Source organism: Rhamphochromis longiceps, linkage group LG17, assembly GCF_057381845.1.
Source record: "Rhamphochromis longiceps isolate RC_006_pf linkage group LG17, R_longiceps_female_GT1.1, whole genome shotgun sequence".
NCBI classification, from domain to species: domain Eukaryota; kingdom Metazoa; phylum Chordata; class Actinopteri; order Cichliformes; family Cichlidae; genus Rhamphochromis; species Rhamphochromis longiceps.
The window spans coordinates 5853526-5876254 of NC_140573.1; the positions used below are offsets into that span (position 1 = coordinate 5853526).

General features: G+C 38.9%; 1 protein-coding gene across 3 annotated transcripts in view; it reads right to left on the reverse strand.

Moving 5' to 3' along the window:
• Positions 1–2256: 2256 nt before the first annotated feature.
• ano2b (anoctamin 2b) overlaps positions 2257–22729 on the reverse strand; it is a 63911-nt gene continuing 43438 nt past the window's right edge. For all 3 annotated transcript variants that reach the window (XM_085386716.1, XM_085386715.1, XM_085386717.1), the window contains 5 exons: positions 15815–15967; positions 15182–15234; positions 13261–13439; positions 5421–5526; positions 2257–2927 (listed from right to left, as the gene is read on the reverse strand). In XM_085386716.1, the coding sequence (XP_085242842.1) occupies positions 2547–2927; positions 5421–5526; positions 13261–13439; positions 15182–15234; positions 15815–15967 (872 nt within the window). In that variant the 3' untranslated portion in view covers positions 2257–2546. The remainder of the gene's footprint in view (positions 2928–5420; positions 5527–13260; positions 13440–15181; positions 15235–15814; positions 15968–22729) is intronic.

Genomic DNA, 22729 nt, shown 5'->3' on the forward strand with positions numbered 1-22729 from the left:
ACTTGCTTTTATTGGATAACAGCTGGCTTCTCATCCATTAGGGTCCTAAAAGCTAAACATGAAGAAACCAAATAAAAACTAATCTCAGCTGCATTCTTTGCACATTCAAATTGTTTGCTGACAACAGTATTAACTGTTGGAATATCAGATAGCAATAATGCTGATATGGATGTGTGATGTTTAAAAATGTTGTGTTCAGTGTAGCTTTGTCCATTTAATTTTAACACCTCTTTGCAAATTCAACCTTCTCAGATTTGGTTATGAGTGAGCGCTACTTCATGATGGGAACTTATTTACTCCAGTATGATATGCACATCACATTAACATTGTCTGAATAAAAGAAAGTAGCTTAATAGCTTAAGGTCTTGCAAGACACTGGATGTTATAAAGGGACAAATTTTCTAAAATCACAAATTCTACACCATCAACAAGCGGGCTTGTTTGGAGACCATCTGTTAAATTAACATTTGTAGGCTACATAGCTATGGACTGTTTCAGTAGGTACATCGATGAACATTGACTTCCAAGAGACGATCAATGACTGCAAAGGAACTGCCTACTGAGAAGCTGTTTTATGCCATTGCATGTACATTAGCTACAATATGATCACAGCTTATATTTCTTAGAATTTAATTTTTGAATAACATGCAAAAGCTCTTTTAATCTGTATGTCATTTAACTATACACCAACAGACCTGGGGTCTTTACTACAAAGCAAGTTTGATGTACCTAGGATGTCAGGATATTTTAACCCAGGGTTCATCAATCTGGCTAAGAGCACATTCACATGAAAGGGTTTGTGCTGGCATCATCTGACCAATCACAAACATGGAAAATTCTACTGCAGTAGAGCATCTGGAAGACATAACTATCATATTAGAATAATACAATAGTGAGAGGATGACTGTGAGAGGGGGAAAGCGCTGTATAAATGTGTCTCTTCTTGAATTGCTTTGGTCAGTAAAATCTGTGAATACCTTTCATGTTAATCAAATTGGGCATATTTAAAGTCAATAAGGAAAGCTAGCAGAAATGCTGATTGTATGGGCTAAGTTAACAGGCTTACCAATATCACCGCTCTATTGGTCTGAAAGTAAAATTTCAGTTTTCATTATTTCAGTTGCAGTCATGTTGCTATTTGAATGAGTAAATAGAATAAATATAAAAACAGAATTCAAGGGTACGCGCCAATTTGATATTAGATCTACAAAGACAAATGGGCGCCCCGTTTTCAAAGGAGTAACTTTTGTAAAACAGTTCCCTGCCAAAGTCAGGTATTATTTTCCAGAGAACTGATTGGTCAGCAGGCAGTGATTTCTTACGTGTTCATATTTAATCTAGAGTATAATCTGCGCCGCAGCAAATTAGGTCTGCTGCATAAATTACAAAATAAGTTCCCATTGCATGTAACTCATTGAGAATGGAACTGCCTTCATAATACGGGAACCTTAGGGTTAACATTTTACATATTGGCTAGCTAACAAGCTAATAAAAAAAAAAAAAACGTGATTTAACCGCAATCAAAGAAATCTGTGTGTGTGTGAAGATGCAGATTTCCACTAAATGGGCATGTTGAGTCCATGTTAAGGTCTTCTGTTTAAGCAGAACGGGCTCAGATTGATTACTTACCTGAAGGAATGTCAAGGTACACTGTCAGGTGTTTCATAATAAAGGACAGCTAATGCCTTTTGTTTCGCTGTCAATAAGACACAGTGTGATCATTTTCACCTGACTCAGTCTATAAAAGAGATGGCTTTTCCTTTGCATTCACAAGTTATTAAAGTCATTCAACAGTCAGCTGAAAGTTGTCACGACAGCTTCAACTGAAATGAGTGCCATAAACATGGTTTGTCACATTAGCATTTTTCCATCATTTCAAACTCAGGGTAAGGTAAAGAGAAACAATGACCAGCAGCTCAATCTTTAGTGGCAATTTTAGTGAATTCTGAAAAAAGGGGTTCAAAGTGTATTCCTGAATTCTAAAGAGAAGAGTACAGAAAATGTGGTATTTTTCAACTGCTACAAATTCTGTAAACAAAAATACATGAATAGCATAAGCACATAAAGCAGGAAACTATTGACAGCCCTAATGAGGAGCCACAATGTCTGTCAGTTTAATCATGTTGGTTAAATGCTTATTAAGACTACCCATTAGTTCATAGTCCTCTCTTCATCTCCAGTCTCTTCCAGGTTCCTGCAACATTTAGTTGTTTAACCTAACATGATGATTATTGCTTCTCTACGCTATGAAGCTAGTATGCCTCACTATTTTGACCAAAAAGTAAAAACGACAACTCTGTCAGGTAAACAGTCAGTGAGAGTAGGAACAACACATACATACACACACACGCTCACACCCATTTAGTCAATCAATGTGAACATTGCAGAGTCAACCACTCACATATCAGTGAATTTAAAATTTATGTTCAAAAGGTAAGCCACACATACCGGGACACAAAAGACACAGAAAAGACATACATGGACCGAGTCACCCAAGTGACAATCCATAGAACCAGCTGAAGCACCCCCGTAACGTGTGTTTCATCTCACACCGCTGTGTGTTTTGAATTCTCGTTTTCCTTCATGGGCGAAGAGGCAATATTCCTGTTGAACTGGCTGAAACTGGCTGCCCTGCATCTTGCCCTTGGCCCTCCTCCTCCTCGGTCCTCTCCAGCTGTGGGCCCCGATGGTAAAGTACTGTAGCGACCCGGGATCGGCAGATCCTGCCCTGGGGGGAGCGTGTTGCCGCTGGGGTGGAGGGTGGCATCCTTGGCAAACAGCCGCTGGATGAGTTGTAATTTCTCCTTCTCCTCCTGTAAAAAGACATCGACCAGGAGCTTCTTTTCCCTTTTGAGCTGCTCCACTATGGTTTTGGGAACATCAGGAATCACCCAGGCAACCACGAGGCTGAGGAACATCACCAGGTTCTTGAAGAATAGGAGAAAAGTGGGAATATAAGTGATAGAAAGACTGATGCATGTGGAAACAAGTGCGATTGATGATAACTGTGACAGTGACATACTGTATATCAACCATATCAATGTCACTGAGCCATTATGTCAAAAATATATACGCGGCTAGCGTAACACGCCAAAGTTGAAATAATGGATCCTGGCACTATTACAATTGTCCACTGGGTTATACCTGAGAACCAGCTGATCAGTGATGATCCCTGATAGCAATTTGGACCAGTTTAATGCAGAAGCTGATGTTTGCCTTTGTGCAACTTTGAGGTCTTTGCTCAAATCAAAGACAAACCAGTTCAAGTGATGAGAACGAGAAGGTACAGTCTGTAAATTTTTCACCGCAACACGTCAGTAGATTGAAGATTGCATTCATCTGTAGTGAGCAGAGATGGGCAGTAATGCATTACTGTAATCCGATTACTTTTTTCAAGTAACGAGTAAAGTAAGGGATTACTATTGCAAAAAAAGGTAATTAGATTACCGTTACTTTCCGGTAAGCACACTGCGTTACTAAAACTGTAATTTTTTTTGTGAGTGTCTCATGACAATGATGTAAGCGAGCGCGACGTTCGTGGCATATATCGAGTGCGGGAGAGAGTATGCCCGTGCAGCTTTTAAAGTGTGGAAGTACTGACCTTACTTTGAGCTTAAAAACTTAAGCTCAAAGTAAAAATGTGACAAAAAAGTGACAAAAACATTAGCGTCCACTGTTCACTGCGTGGGAAGAAAACTTCTTTTTACAGCAAAAAAACCCCTAAACTTCCAAGCAAGTACCGAGTACGCACCGAGTATGCTACGACGTAATGGGAAATTCACAGACAAACTTCCACTGACCGCTGCGGCACACCTGCACCAGGGCAAACCTCTGCCTGCCCCACTCCTGCTATACAGGTGAAAATAGAGCAACAGGACCGCTGAGTCTTTGATTTTATTTATTTTCTGCTGTGTTTTACTTGCATCTATTGAAAAACTGAGTGTAAACACAAAAAAATATTTTATTTTATGTGCAGGAATGTGCAGAAAATAGGTTTAGATGTTAAACAAATTTCTTCCAGTCAGAGAATGTTGCATATAATTTAATGTTTTCTTGATGCATAAAGTCAAGTCATAAAGATTAAAACTAATAAAAACAAATTTTAAAAAGAGACTTTTTCCATTTGATTACATTTTATATGATGGATTAGGCAGAAAGTAGAGCTGGGCTGAAAGATCTATTGCTTTATCACCTATTCAGGTTGTAAATCATGTTTTTAAAAGTAACTAAGTAACTAATTACTTTTGAAAATAAGTAATCAGTAAAGTAATGGGATTACTTTTGGGGAAGTAATTAGTAATTAGTTACTGATTAACTTGACCAACACTGGTAGTGTGTGTACTCTGCGTATCTGTAACCGGAAGGTCGCCGGTTCGATCCCCGGGCTCTCTGTCCTGGTCGTTGTGTCCTTGGGCAAGACACTTTACCCTACTTGCCTACTGGTGTTGGCCAGAGGGGCCGATGGCGCGATATGGCAGCCTCGCTTCTGTCAGTCTGCCCCAGGGCAGCTGTGGCTACAACCGTAGCTTGCCTCCACCAGTGTGTGAGAGTGAATGAATAGTGGCATTGTAAAGCGCTTTGGGTGCCTTGAAAAGCGCTATATAAATCCAATCCATTATTATTATTATTATTATTATTACTCAGATACCAAAGTGACTCCGGACTTTTTCCCCTATCTGCGCAGGCCGTCACTCTATTGTTAACCGGAGCTGTCAGTGCTGGGTGAAACATTCTGAAGAGTCCAACATGGACCAATGAGTGAGAGAAGCTCACTTCTGACCGATGACAGCAATACTGAAGTGAGTTGTTGAGGATTTCCCAAACTTTTCAGTCTGTGAGCACTGCTGTTTTTTCTGTTGTTATGCTCAAGGGTCGTAAAAATTACAATTTCCCTCTGACAAACAGTTTGATTACATTCTGATGCCGTATGAGAGTTTATTCAGGACAACAATTTTACATCTATTTCAGATAGTTTTACTAATGCAACTATTTATGGGAGTAGGATTTTTAGTGGAAATTGCAGCAATCACAGATAAAGGACATAAGTGGGTAAAACTAAAAATGATTTCTCACTGTTCCATTCACATCACAAAACAACTATTGAACCAAAAGTTTAAGAGCAACTGTATAGTACCTGAATTCTGGTCATGATTATTTCTTAACAGAAATAAAGAATGAAACTTTAACAACTTGTCCAAGGACATTTGAGAAACATGAAGCATCTGGTTGTTTTCCTGACCATAATGAGAGCAGAGTGTGATCCACTCAGTTTGGAATGACTGGCCAAACCCCCCCCCCCCCCACACACACACACACACACACACACACACACACGTTTCTTTTATATGCATCGCTGCAAATGCAGACAGGATTTAAAAAAAAGAAAAAAACAGAAACTGAGTAATACACTGAAATTGCACCTGGAACAGAATGACGAAGGCGAGCCTTGCAGCCAGGACACACCAGTACTGTTTAGAGAACTGGTACGCGTCTGGAGACCATGGGGGTTCCCTGTAGTCTTTATACCTAGAACAAAAAAAAATAAAATAAAATAAAACACCCATGGAGACAAGAATATCTACGAGTCCAGAGTTTGAGAATATGAGGCAAACCTAAGATTAAACTGATTTACAGCATCTTTATCTAGCTGAGACTTTGCCTAATCAAAACATATAGCTCCTTGGCTCAGTCGAGAAACTTAAAGTGCAATAAACTTTATCAGGATTCCTTTCATTTGTTGTCCTTGTAGTAAACACTCTTTATTGTACCTTCAAAACAAACATGGGGAAACTCAAACCACATGTTGTACAAACTGTCTACATGCTCCAAATAAGGACAGAGGCAGAATAAGATAACAAGGACTAAGAATAACAGCCAAGTGCACAACAAAAAGGTAGACAGGGTAGAGCCATTTTACCACCACTTCACACTTTGACATTATACCTGGAAACTTCACTTAACCATAACTACTACTATCCTCACCCAAACCCTTACCAATCATACTAAAAAGCACAAACTGAGATTATGGGGATTTGTCGTTCCCCAAATCTTGAGTAATTAGATTGCGGTCCCCACAGGATCAGCAATACCAGATGTGATACAGAAATTGTTTCAGTCTGTTTTAATCATCACAGAAAGATGTCGTCCAAATTCAGTTCAAGGGTAAAAGAAGGTGAGGAGTGAACACGTGAAATTAAAAAAAATAAATAAATAAAGCACAGTTGGTTCATTATTCATTATTCATTCATTATATCTTTAACTTTAAAAAAAAAAAAAAAAAAAGCGGTTTGTTAACACTGGAGAAAAAATGTGAGTTATTTGCTGCTGGAAGAAAGACATGAATAATATAGTTGGTACAGCTGGTACATTCAGGTACCAGAGCTGCTGCTGCTTCTGTATCTGTTGGCTAAAATGCAACCAGAGAGGATTAGAAAACAAATGTCAAGTTGCAACTGGACTGTTTGAGATTCAGCAGTATTATGAAATCAAAGAGACCCTGCTGAGTGAGTGTTGGAGAAAACCTCAGTGGTTTGTTGGCAATTTTCCACCCACTCTCTCTTAAAATAAAATAAGTGAAACGGACAAAAAAAAAAAAATTCCCAAGAAAATAAAAGCATTTGTGGACAGGCATCTGATTTGAGCTACTGCATACATAAACTAACAGTCTAGATGATCCAACTTCAGCACAGCCAAGATTATTTAGATTTCCAAGTTCCTTAAATTCACTCGCTCCTTAATGAAGGTTGCACCCTCTTTACATCCTACTTTAGGATTTTAAAAAAAAGCATTTTCAAAAGAAAGGCAATGAGCAATAACTGTGGGTTAAAATACCTCCATCTAAACACATTTAGTAAAATTGTGGGTATTGAAACTCCAAATAACAATACTACTATGCATGTTATGGAACTGGCTGAGAGACCTTTGCAACCTGCAGCATTATGAGATGTTATGAAATATCACTAAAATGCCAGTAAAAGCATTGAACAGCCTTAACCTGTAAACATCTGAAACGTTGAAGCTCACCAGAGTTCAGCAGCAGGTTACTAATCTGACCATCAACCAACCTTCTACAAATATGTAGAGAATGACACTTGGCTTTATGTTACACTGCTTTTGGCCTCCGTTTTCACAGCTATTGTAAAAGAGGCTGCATTTTCCTGTGGGATGCAAAGTACAACATAGAGCATTCCTTTGAAGCCAAGAACTAGGAGACAGTCCCTCTTATTGTTAACCTCAAGCACATCTTTAGGCAGAAAACGCGTCGTCTGAAACCACTAAATGTACAGAAGAGTGTGGAGACAAAGACTGGCTTTATGTGGAGCTGTAGCTATAGACAGTAGACATCTATTCAACATTAGGTTGAATCAGTGCACATTTAAGACATGGAGACACTCAAAATCAGGTTAAAAAGCAACATTTACTCCGTACTTAAAAATGTACTTTAGTGGAGACTTAAAATGTTATGAAAAGCACAACCAAAGAACGATTTTCAATCAAGTACTCAAACTTTAACTGCTTGCACTATGCTTGGATCAAGTGTGGTGCAAAGGTCCTCTCTCACTTCTGCAGCAATTTATGGAAACATGATTACAGAGATTCTGGGACTCTCCACCATTTGACCCTTAGAACTGAAGAAGCTTCTCGGATGAGAGGTGAAACGTCTTCAAGCAACTTAAAGAAGTCCAGACGCTTTTCTTTCCAAGCTCTTTAGACTACAATGACCTGGATGACTGAGAGCCTTCACAGAAATTACAGAGATTGTAATATTCTTTTGAGCATGAAAGTCAGAAAGTCAGTCATTTCTTTCCTGCATTTATAACTCGATCAGTTCTGGAAGATCCCCAACAACACTGGCTCAAATAAACCCGCAAATCATGACAGAGCTTGAACCTGAAAACTATATTCCTTATATTTTACATAGATGTATTTAAAACTGCACACCCCAAGAAGCAAAACAAAAGCATAACAGAAAAGAAATGCAGGAAGCTCGAACTGCAGGGCAGTTTAACACGTCACGCAAACAGGATGTCTCACATCAAAGTTTTACATTAAAATGACTGCACAACAAAAGTCAATTCCACACACTGTCATGAAAAAATTCCTCTGAAGTCAAAATAAATTAAAGGGACTGAATGAGCTGCCTCACTAAGCACTTGACTAACAGTATAGAAATAACAGAGAGGGAGGGGAGGGCCAGTGTGTGTGTGTTAGCATGGTCTTATGATGCCTGACTCCTTCTCCTTATACAGTCATGAGTGAGGAATGCTGTCCGTGAGAGTCAGTCTTCTTTCCCTTTCTTTTTCCTTTGATCTAGTCATCTGTCTCTCAGTCTCTCAGTAATATTTTTGCAACATTTTGTTTTAGGTCATCTTGAAATATAAAAAAAAAAATGAAATAAAAATAAAATAAGACCAGTCTCTGTCAGTTTAATTCACTTAACACTTCTTAGGTGGAATCACAAATACAGTTGTGCTATCAAAGATGATTTTTCTCTCTGTTCTTGTGTGTGTGCACGCATGTGTTTTCTCAAAGCTCCATGTTTGGTTAAAATAGTGGAGCTCTGCAGCACTGAAGCATTTAACTCAATATTCTTTCAGAAGACCTCTCAATAAGATTAGGGTTACTATGTGAGACGAGCGTGTTCGTCTGGGTCATTCCCATCTATAAATAAATAAATAAATAAATAAATACACAGTAAACCTGTGTTACGCAACATGGTAGCTGTTAGCTATCATCCTGTTTGTTGTACGAACATATGAGCTTCATATTGGATCCATTTGGTAGGTTTGGCATCACCCCACATTTGCCCCAAACCCCTTTAACCCTTGTGCAGTTTATTCATTGTCTCTAGATCGCTCTAGGCAGGAAAATGGAGCCGGATGCAATCTTTTGGAGGGCAGACTTTGGGGGCACAAAATTTTATGTTGTTTTTCCAATGAGGTCACGTTTCATTTCAAACTAAAAACATGGAGGATTATTTAATGCTGGCAAATGGCAGTATATACTGTATTAAACTTTACACTATATGTGGATCAATGCAATCAGCGTACAGTAATATAAGTCTTGAGCCAGTCCCCATCTCTTTATATTTCACTAGGAAAATGTGATTCAGTTAAATGTGCAAACATACATGGAAATACAAAACATAAGGCAAAACCACAGTTGTACAATTCAAAAAAATAATAATAATAAAAAATGTAAAGTCAATATTTTATATGACCACCTTCGGTGTTGCCGTGATGTAGCCAAATCAGTCTGGTATTACGTCACAAAGAACATAATAAACTGACAGAAAACCAAATCAAATGTTCTTCAACACAGCCTGAACTCTTTAAGAAACTTTTCATGTCATTCTTTTCCTGTAATTTCTTCAAGTAGTCTTCAGGAAGGGCATCTGGCAAAATAAAACTCCCAAATCATACATAGAGCTGTAGTAACTCCTTATACATAAGGGAGTAGCTAAAAGTAGCAGTCTGTTGGTAGCGGTCTTTAAGAGGCTTCTTGAATGACATTCCAAAGCTTTTTGGATTTCGACTGACTTTTGTTCTGTTCTGTCAAAATTATCCCACACTGCTTCAGTAATGTTGTAGGTCTGGGCTCTGGGGAGGCCAATCCATGACAGTGTTCCACTATGTTTTACAGATTACTGTACACACTCACTACTGTACCTTTCTCCTGACCTGTTCCCTATAAGTTTCAAGGTTTTTTTTTTTTACTGTGCTATGTTTGTCACAACCCTATTACCCATACTCTCCAACCTGAAAAAGTAAGTTTTTAAATTATTGTTTCATAAATTCTTGACTTAACAGACATTAGTTTAAGCAGCTTTAGAATTCTTGTTCAACATTTCACTTGTGACATTTTTGTTTTTGCTGTAATTCCAGTTTATTTTCAAATATTTGCTCAAATACAATATTAATATACTGTAATGGCAAACTAATACAGAGGCAATATATTAAAGTTTCAGTCAGGTTTCAGAGCTCATCAGAGCACAGAAACAGCTTTAGTGAAGGTTACAAATGATCTTCTTATGGCCTCTGACAGTGGACTCGTCTCTGTGCTTGTCCTGCTAGACCTCAGTGCAGCGTTCGATACAGTTGACCATAATATTCTATTAGAGTGATTAAAGCATGCTGTAGGTATTACAGGTAATGCACTGCAGTGGTTTGTATCATATCTATCTAAAATTAGAAATATCCTGTCTCAGAGTGACGCTGAAAAACTAGTTCATGCATTTATTACTTCCAGGCTGGACCACTGCAATTCATTATTATCACGATGTCCTAATAACTCCTTAAAACTCCCATGATGCATTGAGTTTTTCCTTTCCAGTCACCTTTCTCACTCACTATGTGTTAATAGACCTCTCTGCATTGAATCATATCTGTTATTAACCTCTGTCTCTCTTCCACAGCATTTCTTTTATCCTGTCTTCCTTCTCTCATCCCAACCGGTCGCAGCAGATGGCCGCCCCTCCCTGAGCCTGCTTCTGCCGGAGGTTTCTTCCTGTTAAAAGGGAGTTTTTCCTTCCCACTGTCGCCAAAGTGCTTGCTCATAGGGGGTCATATGATTGTTGGGATTTCTCTGTATCTATTATTGTACGATCTACTGTACAATATAAAGCATCTTGAGGCGACTGCTGTTGTGATTTGGCGCTATATAAATAAAATTGAATTGAATTGAATTACTAAACCAAGCACTGAAAATAAAGAATATTTTCTCCTAATGCTGAGAGGAAACCTCTCCTTACAAATTATTTGATAATCCATTGCATAACCGCTTAACCCTCAATTGACTTCCTGCTGATAAGCCTGTTAGCAAAGCCAACTTCCCGTCAGCTCAGGAGTGAGTACTGTCTTGATATAAAGCAGGTATATACCTAAATGGCAATTTTAACAGTTTTCCTCTAAGATTATGATTTTCAATACATTTCCATCTATAATGGTAGGTTCCTTGTTTTCTGTAAATCACTCGAAATCTACACTTTCAAGCTAAATATAATTTTATTATAACCAACTTATATCAGTAGATGTCAGACACATGGAGGTCAAAGGTCAAAGATGTGATATAAGAGGAGGTACAGCCACTCCAAATCTGTTTTAAAACTGATTTTTTTGTTTTGTTTTAAAAGTGAGCTTTTACTCTACGCCAGGGGCTACTCAACATCCCACACTTCAAATTTCATCTCCTTAAATAAACAGTTTTGAAATAGCTATACACTAAAAAGATATAATAATATAAAAATTATTTGTTTAAAGTTTTAACCAGATACACTGTTACTGCTATTTTCATATAAATTTACACAAAACAGCTAACATCAGCATCACAACATCATCAAAAATGGAAAATAGAAAAGGAAAATGTCCTTTTCTTGACATAGTCTTAAAATGTTTAACTCTTTGTTTCACATTCAGAATTTTGATGACACCGACAACACTGTAGGACAAAAAGGACTGCGGAGATGTACAGTCATGCTCTGCTCACTGATGCAGAATCTTCAACTTCCTCACACTGCTGTTTTTAAAATTTTATTAAAAATGTAAAACCTTGGTGGGTAGCTTCTGTCACACCATCCATCTATTTATCCACCCATCCATATGCAGCACCACCCCCCTGCCTTCATTCATTCATTTCCTCACTGGTATTTCTATATCTTTCCATTTCAACAGTTTCCTTACTGTCTTAAAAAGCATTCCTTTGTATTATTATCTGATCATCAGTTCAATGATATCTCCCCTCATCTCTGCATCCTCTGAATGGATGGATAGTTATTATCCATCCATTCATCTTGACTATTGCATGCATTCATCCATATGTCCAGAACCCCAAATTAACTGGGCCAGAAAGAAGAAGGAGGAAAAAAAAAAGGCAACCATTGTCTGGAGAATCTGAAATTCAGAGCTGAATCATTTGCCCTGAGCCCAGAGGCACTGCCCACATCAGCAGCACTGTCTAGATACAGTCTATACATGACTACACAGCTCTGCTCACTGCAGACACACAAAATCTTCCTGGAACATCCTGCAGCCAATTTCACGCCTATGAAACGTTCAAGGCGAACACTATCTGGTCATTCTTGCGATGTGACATATCAGCCTACAGTGGTACAAAGACTGCATTCTCGCATAGTAATTCTTTGCCATCTTATGTAACAGCAGGTCGGCCTCAGTTGTCTGTGGGCGCTGGCATCCATGACCTTTTCCTCTGCAAAGCTTTATATTGATATTATGAAAGAGATGCTTACCAGTGGAATGAGTGAAAATGCATAAAAGATACAATTGTGCATTTTGCAATAATGCCTTTCCAATCCATTCTTGTTGTTTCCACATTCAAAGTGGCATTACAGTTTGCATGAGGGTGCGATGGTGCGTCTTAATCAAGAACTTAGTTCCTCGCCGTTTAATTGAGTGTTTCACATTTGTAGCTAGCACAAAATATTAATACATCAATATTTGGTATGATAGTGACGACTACAAAAGGTTTTTGGTTCATTCAACTGCAGCCCTTAGCCCTGTAGCACAACCCAACTCAAGAAAAATCAAGTGAAAAAAAAAAAAAAAAAATCAATAAATCAGCTGTCCCTCCCTCAGATTGGAGTTTAATATTAGATGCAGAACAGGCCTTCAGGTTGAGCATTAAAAAGTGTTTGTTGTACCCAAAACAAAACACTCTTAAGCAATCCAAACTTGTAATGATTTTCAAAATTAGCAACGTTTAACTAAATTTATCACAGAAACATTTTTGAGACCAGTGATAAACGTTCAAAGCACTAAATAAAGTTCCTAAACTCAAATACAAGTTCAGATATAAAGAGAAGATTTCAACTCCATGAAACAAACATTCTTTAGTCAAGATTAAAGGGCCATTAACCTTAATTTATACATAATAATCTGAGTGAATCCTTGTTAATAGAGACACTGTTTGCATGTTTCTGCAAAGGCCAAAATTATAAGTTATGACAAAACACAGAAATGCTGTTTTATCCTTCCCCAAATTAAATTCCTCAGATGTAAAAATAGATGAATTGGCCTGAATGTTTTCTTGAATGCTCACCAAATACTTCACTGGCAGTTGAGGGAACAAAAGCAACAAGGCCAAACGCACAGCGTTTGTCCATGTATGACAAGTGAATAAACAAGTTGAATAGGTATTCCCATGTTGACTGGCTATTTGCTGAATACAGAAGTGCTCGTCCCACAGAAATGTGAGCAAAACGTAATTGCTACAAATATACTTCGTGAGCATGGGTGTGTGTTTTACCGGCATAAAGTTATGTTTCCAAGCTCAGAGTTCTGTGGTGCTGTGCCAGGTTTTAAATCGGACACGTTGAAGTAGGACAGCGTGTGGTCAATGAAGCCGTGCATGGTGCCCGTCGGACTGTACATGTACTCGTAAACGAGCCTAGGGATGAAGTCGGACGTAAAGGAGATCACAAAGGCCTATAGACAGAAAGACAAAGAGATCAAAACAGAAAGAGTGAAACAGTCTGTCTGTCAGGACCAGTGATATAGAAAAGTATAAAAACTGAATCATGTTTTATGCTGTTCACATTTCTTCCTTCACTTTTTATATATGCAAACAATTTGATTTTTAAGGAAACATTCTCACAGTGAAGAATGTAGCTTATTAAGCTACTGTAAGACCAGAATCAAATCAGAATACGATCAGCTATTACTCAAAGCCAAACTATCTGTAGCTGTAAAGGACAGAAAACCTCAGACTGATGCTTGTTCTTTTCAGTGAGAGGAGGGACAGGGGTTACAAAGAGCAAAAATCTGGTAAACTGTGCATTTGTTTAATATACATTTGAGTTTAAGGAACATTAAAGTCAGTAGAACTGATAGATACACATCTGTTATTGTTGTGAAGCTCCTGGTCAATCAATCAATCTTTATTTATAAAGCACTTTTCATACAGCAATGTAGCACAAAGTGCTTTACATGGTTAAAAGCAGCCCACCCCACCCTGCCCTCCAACTCACTCCCCACACTCTCATTAATATAAACAATCATGGATACATACCACCCCCCCCCCCCACACACACACACACACACACACACACTTAAAAAGTAAAATTGGGCTGGACAGACATGAGCCAGGTGAGGAAACGCTATCACAGGGAGCCGTCTGCACCGGGAGCCGGTCACGGACTGCAGCCTCCGGCTGGGCACACAGCAGGAGAGAGGCAAAGAAGCCCCCCAGCCAGGCTGAGAAGACCCACAGAGCCCCAGCAGCCACGGTCCACAGTGTGTGTCCAATCCCTCAGATCTAGATTACATTAAAAACTCCTGCTGCTTGTTTTTGGATCTGCCACAAATCTGTTTAGTATTAAAAGTAAACTACCGGTAGATGGGCTTTAGCTCACTGGCCAGAGACAAATGCAAAGCAGAACCTTCCTGACCCCCCTTCCCCCTCCCCTCCACAAACATTGCATATTTATGTATTTCAGATACAACTCTGTAAATTGACAAAAGGTCTAATCAGCAGATCCAAAAGAGTATTTCACACATTATCCATGCCTGCGTGTAAAATTTGCCCCAAAATTGCAAATATCTTTTTTTATTAAAAATCTATAATAAACAATTATTTAACTACTTATTAACTAATCAGTCAAGAAATATGGCCGCCCATCCAGAGACTAGTTCTGTTGAAGGTTTCTTCCTTTTAAAAGGAGGATTTCCTCACCAGGTGCTGCTCAAAGGAGATCTGTTTGGACCCGTTTGCACTTTACACTTGTTCTCTGTTCTTTCATTTGATAATTTCTAAGGCACTTTGAATTTCACCTATCTTATAGCAGCACAGAGATCTGTGTTAGAGAAGTCTGGAAATGCACCATTATGCCAACTTTGTTAGTGCATTCCTGTCTCCGGTCTCTAAAAACAGGTAACATTTAATCTTATAAAGACATGAAGAAGTGGAAGATCCATGCAGTATATGCAACATATATACTATACAACCATTTTCCCCAAGATAAACTGAGCTGTAGAGGACTTTAAATTGATTACCAATTGCACCAACAGTGATAAATGTTTAAGTGTTTGGGTGTTTTGTGAAGTAATTAAAACACATATATTACTACAATATTTGTAGAATAATTATCTTCAGGTTTTTATTTTGCATGCATCTGCCTCATTTACTAATTTAGAAACCTGGAAGAGTGGAACACTGTGTTTATACTTACATTTATAATGACTGAGAACTTGCCCATTCCACTTAGTACATTGTACCAAATGCCTGTAAGGTGAGAAGCAAAAAAGACAGAAGGATAAGTTGAAGGGAATAAACAGGAAAAACAGGAAAGTCTGTATTAAGTACAGTAATAAAACTGTATAGGGACTGAGACAGTCAGTTAAACTTTACCTATAAAGTATTTAAAGGATATATTTATAACTGAGTGTGATGCAAATGTTAGCTAATTTTTAAGTGATCTGCATATAGACCAGAGCTTAGCTACACATAGACAAATAATCCATCTGATGATTATGAATTTACTTATTTTAATAATCCAAAGTGAATTATTTCGCTGGCAAACCATCATTCTGGTGATATCAGTTACCTAGAAAAATGTTATTGAATCGGTTGCCTTACAGTGTGGCTTTTGGGCTTATTAAACCTCTTTAAAAGTATCTGGGTACAGTGAAAAATGCTTGGAAATCAAGCTGAGAGGTTTCAGTCTGTGTATTAGTGAGATTAGCCAAACTGCCTGAAGCCACTGCTAACTCAAAGAATCAAATCAGACTGGTTTAAGATGAGTTGTAGCATCTTGTTGATGCTTAGAATGGCGATTCATAAACTGAGTGTCAGATTAGCTTACCAATGTCTTTAGCTCGTGCAGCGACTGGCCTACGCAGCTCTGTAACAAACTTCTTGGCATCCAATCTGATCTCAATGATATTGTTCAGCAGGGCAAAGAGAGGAGCCAGCGGGAAAGAAGCCACGAACAGAGAGACGAAACCAAACTGGATGACTGCAGAAAGAGAAACAGTTATTACATCTATCGGATGTATAATATAGGACATTAAAACGTTTTTTGGTAATTTGTCTACATGTATTCAGATAAATAAGTTCTATATTTAAACCAATATTTACAATTACCAATTAAAAAAAAAACACTGCTTACGTGTTAATTGTTGATATATCCCATACTTCCTACTGTAATTTTGCTGATGATATTAATGGCCATTCTACATGTAGATGATGTGATGATCTAAGTATAAAGATGAACAATACATCTGCTCCCAAAGCCTCATGCAAAACAAAAACGGGACTCATGAAAGTTTCATTTCATGATTTTACATTACTTAATTTATGATGTCTCAAGGGCACAAAGAACATTGAACCATTGAAAAGTAAAACAAATCAGATGTTTACAACGTTCAAGTTTATGTCACATGCTAACATAAGCCCCAGTGTTTGGCACATTTTGCTTTGGAGAGAAAAGTTGTTTAACTGAAAATCTCTGGATCTGCCTCAAAACTGTTTTCAAGTTAACCCTTGTGAAGCTGCAGTTACGTCGACAGGTTTTTGGACGATGATGCTTGTTTTTGGCAGTTTTGTCCCTGTACACCACCACAGAGTTTTAAATCAAATGATCAGGATGTAATTCAAGTGCAGACTTTCAGCTTTAATTCAAAGGGTTCAACAAAAGCATTAGACTAACTGTTTACGTCAGCTTTTATGCAAAGTCTCCCATTTTCATAGGCTTAAAAGAAATCACACAATTGACAGACAAGCAGTTTTTATCTTTCAATCAAGTTTCCACAATCTGGTAGCTTCATAAAAAGAATGAATGCACTGGGGCAGCTCAGCAAGCCACAGAAGATGACTGCAGTGCAAAATGACAGAATTATTTCCTTGATTAGGAAAAAACACTTCACAACATCAACAAACCAACATTTTCAAAGAAGTGACAATGGCAAAGTCTACAATTGCCAGTATGAATGAAAATACAGAACAATGTGACCAGTGGTTTGTGCCACTGATGATGTTAAGAGAAGAGCACAAAGAAGCAGAGAATCGGCTCTGAAGTGCATAACATCATCTGTCAAACATGGAGGAGGCAGTGTTATGGGATGGGCACGTATGGCAACCACTGGAACCACATCAATAGTGTTAAATAATGATGTGACTGCTGATAGAAGTAACAGGATAAATTATGAAGAGCACAGAGTTGCACTCTCTGCTTAGATTCACAAAAATGCTGCAAAACGGATCAGATAGTGCTTCCCAGTGCACATGGATAATGATCCAAAGCATACTGCAAAAGAAACCCAGGAGTTTGTCAAGGCAAAGACACGGGATATTCTTCAATGGTCAAGTCAGTCACCTGATCTCAACCCAAGACAGCAATCTTCGGTGACTGAAGGTAAAACTGAAGGCGGAGAGACCCACAAACAAGCAGCAACTGAAAGCAGCTGCAGTAAAGGCCTGAAAGAGCATCTCAAATTTAAACTATTACATTTGGTGATGCTGATGGCTTCAGGCGGTAACTACCTTCAAAAAATTTGCATCTAAGTATTCAATCACATATTGATTGTTTAAAATCCACTATAGGCAAGCTACCAAAGAAGCGCCACTGCTCAAATACTTTGGGTTCCAATTGTATTTCTGCTCTTCCACATCTCACGCAATATGAGAAGGAAATCAAACCCACAACACAGGAAGCACATTTTTTCAGTAGCCACTAATACACCCTCGGATTGACATTTGTGAACAGTCATTTGTCTGGTCAAGAGTCACACTGTCTGTCTGGGCTTTTTGGTGGTTCAGAAGATGCCTTTTATGGTTAAACCCTCTGCTGCAGCAGCCAAGCTGAGACATTTTTATGATTAAGCAGTGTTAATGGGGGTGTGCATCTACACTGTGTGCTGTGTGACTGAGATATTTAATCAGGTGGATTTAATCTGAATTTGTCAAACATCATAATCAATATATCCGTGTAGGTTTTGTATAACCATAGATGTTAGTTAAAAACAATAGGTTTAGATGGATGAATACATTCTTTTTAACCACACAGAGTGGAAGCAGTAATCTAGAAAGTAGTATAAAGTCTGGATTTTTGGCTGAGGACCATAAAGGCAGTTAGGCAGTTTATTTGGACACTGGGTAGAACTGGACTAGTATTTGTTAGAGCAAATGTGCTGTGACATCAACTGAAATCTTGCTGTGATACAAATTTTTCTCCACTTAGTATTGTAAAAGCTTTCATATGATATTAGCATCAATAACCTCAAGGTGGGCTTACAGTCTGATTGGTTTGACAAAGCAAAATGGGGCTGGGTTTGGAGAAATAAATTGTCTAACAAGTCGTCTCATGATCAGTTCACCCGCTTGTAAAGAATGCTGAAAGGAAACCTGAGAAACACAAGGCAGTATTCCTGACTGCGGCCAGTGCAGGACTTCTGTCAGAGCATTGGAACTTTAGCAGTGTGGGAACGGGGATTTCCAGCGAGCGGAAGACTGACGGCTTCACCTCAAGACACTACACTGAGACAATGAGTGGAAAGGAAGAAAATACGGCCGAGGCACAGCGAGCGCTAAAGGGCAAGCTTAGAATAACCCAACATCTACCTGAGCCGAGGTTAACGAGTTCGACCCAGTCACACAAAGAAAGACGCGCATACATTAAATTAAAAAATGAGTTAACACAAATCCAGACTATCCATTCACACACACTCGCTACAGTGCGTGTGTCAGACATTTCTGACATTCCTCTGTGTGCCCTACAGCTACAGCCCAGTCTTCTTGTTCCGCCCGTCCTCACTCTATTCATGTCACATGAAATAACTAAAACACAGCAGAAACATAAAAATCGCCAGGTTTTCATCCAGTTTGACCTGGATTACTTTACAGCAGTATAAAACTACCATCATTTTGATGTTCTTAATAGAAACCAAGTGTAAGGTTCCCACAAACATCAAATTCTGCCAAGAAAACTTCACTTTGAAAACACTGTTACACAAGTTCTATATGGCACTGATATCCAAGGAAAACACGGCCCATTTTATGGGTTCACGAAGATCAACACCAATTTTTTTTTACAGGTCAAGCTTGTTGATGCATGTTTGTGAAACTGCTGCAGCGCTTAGACTTCTATCAGCAGTGGGGAAATGATCAGACACCTCAAGCCGTGCAGCATGGAGGCCAGCGCTGCATGTCTCCTTCAAACAGTGCACGTCTTTCATTTGTTTGTTGATTGTATCTCAGTTTCTTGTTTTCTTTTATTCTCTGTACAAAATTAGGGTTCAAATGTATGTTCATTTATCTATTCAGTAAAACCTTTTGAAAGAGGCAGTTTCACAAGCTCACTCTGAATTAGACTGACTCAAAAAAAATGTAATCAACCAATCAAAGAAAAATGTAGGGGCTTAAATGAAATTTAGTCAAAATATCACTAGCTTCATTGTTTGCAAAACAGGCATGATGCATGGAATTTACTCTCCCCTGTCATAGGTTATCCTCACTGTATTGGCTGTTGTGTTTTAGCTGTGCCTTTTGATGAGAGATACAAAATGCTTTGTTTTGTTTCTAATGAGCTTCAAAAAATTTTTAAATCTGCTTCTTAAGTTTGAAGTAAGTAACAGTTTCTGGGTCCAAATGCTCCTCTATCCATCCATCCATCTTCTTCCTCTCATCCAACTCGCCCTATAGCAGGCTGGGTATTGAAGATATGCGTAGCTTATTTGAGAGTTTAGAAATGTGTTAGGTAGGATGTAGAATTATTGTAGAGACACTGACACTGCCCTGGATGCAATAAACAGAGGTGGGACCAAGTCATTGTTTTGCAAGTCTCAAGTAAGTCTCAAGTCTTTATCCTCAAGTCTCAAGTCAAGTCTCAAGTAATGTCAGGCAAGTCAGAGTCGAGTCTCAAGTCACTGGTGTAAAAGTCCGAGTCAAGTCACAAGTCTGAAACTTTGAATTTCAAGTCCTTTCGAGTCTTTAAAAAAAAACAAAAACGAAAAAATAATGTTGCAGTTATGCTAAATGTAAATATTAGACCATGTAATTTTTAAATCTGTGTTTTTCTCAACACATGACAAAATAGTGAACTTAGAAAATATACACAAATTGTGAAATTGCACCTCTTTAAAATGCAGCTCAATTAAACCTAGCTCCTAGAATAATTTTCACCGACAGTTCTGAGATAAGCTGCATGTCATTCTTGGATGCGGTTGTAGGACCAGCTTTAAAATCGCATGACAAAAATATCATACATATTAAAAAAAACTGCATCACCAACGTAGCCTGGACAACATTTGCTAGTTAGATGAAGTCAGCTATCTCATCGTAGCATATTTATATGCATATTTATAATCATATGGCTCTTGGAGTGAGTGCATACACTCATGAAGTTTAGTAACTTCCGGTCACTGCAACAAGCCCAGGTACAGTTTACCGACAGATGGGTGCAGGACCTTGAAATGCACCGTGTAGAAAGTAAAGACCATCGTACGTATCATAAGTTTACCACTCTCACAAATCGTCTTCATAAATACACATTCCTTAACCGTTTATTAATAGGACCTTTGAGCTCAACGGTAATTAATTAGCAGTGGAAATAATTTCTGGTAGCATCACAGAAATGTAGCAGTGACAACAATACTGTATGCTGTAATCGTACTGGGCAATTAGTGATACAAAAAACCTGTTTTATCCTGTGAATAAAAGTATATGTTTTTGTCAATGTACCATAATAACAGAAGCGAAACGCAATATTGTGTCAGGACAATTCACTATTTATGCACAATAAACAAAGGAGCATAGCGCGACAATTTCTGTTCAGCGCCAGACTTGCTTGTAACCTATATCACCAATTATGTTATGAAAATGACGTATTAACTACAACAGCAGACTGACCTTCGTGTAAATGCTTGGAGCAGACTAACCTGTGAGCTGGAGTGTTCTGGGACGTTATATTTGGTCTTTGAATGGCTGCAATCCAGGCCATCCGTCGCGTCTTTGTTACTTCGGAAACATGGCTCGAACAATTTCTCTTCAACGACGTAATCCGATAACAACCGATCTCTTTACCCGTCGGCTTCCCGTGGCTGTCATGCGACCGGCTATTGCAGTTAATAATACAACAGCTTCTTGACATTTTTGTGTTTCTTTTTATCGCTGTGTGACTGATTTTAATTGAAAGCCTGCGTGCGCTAGTACCGCTTGCCACGAGTTCCCAGAATCCTTTGCGGTTCTACCCGTGAATGACGTCACATTTTCAATCTCTATATAATATGCATGTTAAATTTTATATTTGGGGTAAAATATCAAGTCTTTTCAAGTAAACCGGTTCAAGTCCAATTCAAGTCCCAAGTCATTGGTGTAAAAGTCCAAGTCAAGTCACAAGTCTTAGAACATTTTTTCAAGTCAAGTCTAAAGTCATAAAATTAATGACTCGAGTCTGACTCGAGTCCAAGTCATGTGACTCGAGTCCACACCTCTGGCAATAAAGGCCTGAGTGTGTCATGAATTTAGGAGTAGATTTCTAGGAGGCCCACCCACTTTGAACTGTGAAAGTAAGACAAAGAGAAGTTAATGTTGAGTGGAAATTGCCCAGGGGAGACCTGGGTGGGGGTCTCAGTGTTTGTAATATGTTAACTCTGTTTTCTCTGTTGTGTAGAGGAATTTGGTGTAGTTCAGGTGAGGAGATTACTTTTATGACCGGCAGGAAGTCACAAACAGAGACACACACACAGTGCTTTGACTGTTATGATGCACCCACACCTACATGCACACTCACTCACGTGCACTCACATAGACATACGAGTACGCGCACACACACAGGCACTCACGCGCTCGTGCATACACACACAGACAGAGTTTGCAGTACACCATGGGGGTATTATGATAGGGTCGCTTCTATAAAGCTGACTGTAACAAACAAAGGAGTGGAAGATCTGCAGAGGGACACCGGCCTTGCACGTCTTCCCTTCTAGAAGATGCATGCTTAAATGAAGATGAATAAAGATGAATAAAGGTTTTGTGAAAATGACTACTGAGTTCCGGTGCAGTCTCTGGATGCCCGAGGAATAAAAAGAACCGGGGTGAAACTGATTTCGTAACAGTATGCTAGACAAATTGTCAGCCTGTTGCAGGGCTAACACAGAGAGACACACAACCATTCACACTCACATTCACGCCTATGAACAATTTAGAATCACCAGTTAACCTATCCCTAATAACCGCATGTCTTTGGGCTGCAGGAGGAAGCCGGAGTACCCGAAAAGAAGCCACGCTGACACGGATTGAACAAGAAAACCCCACACAGAAAGGCCCTAATCACAGCGCCACCAGGTACCAAAAACCTGTCAGTACCACAGAGTGAAAAACATGGTCAAAATGATTTAAAATCCAATAAAACAAGAAGTCTGTTCTCTCAGGGTTCACAGTAAAGCATAGCATTCAGCCGTATTGTGAAAAACAACATTTACAAGGTTTCACTGAGTTCAAAGCTGCCAGTCAGCAACCTCACTGATATCTAACATGTCACCCAGTGCGAGCTGGAGGCCATCACCTGATGAAGCCAGCAGAACTACATCATCTGCAAAAAGACAGGGATGAGATTCTGAGATCATCTAAGTGGAAGCCTTTTGCCACTTGGCTACGCCTAAAAATTATGAACAGAATCGGTGACAAAGGGCAGCTCTGGCAGAGCCCATCACCCACCGGAAACGAGTCCGACTTATTGCCAGCGGACTAAACTCCTGCAACAGCTGTATCACGCTTCCCG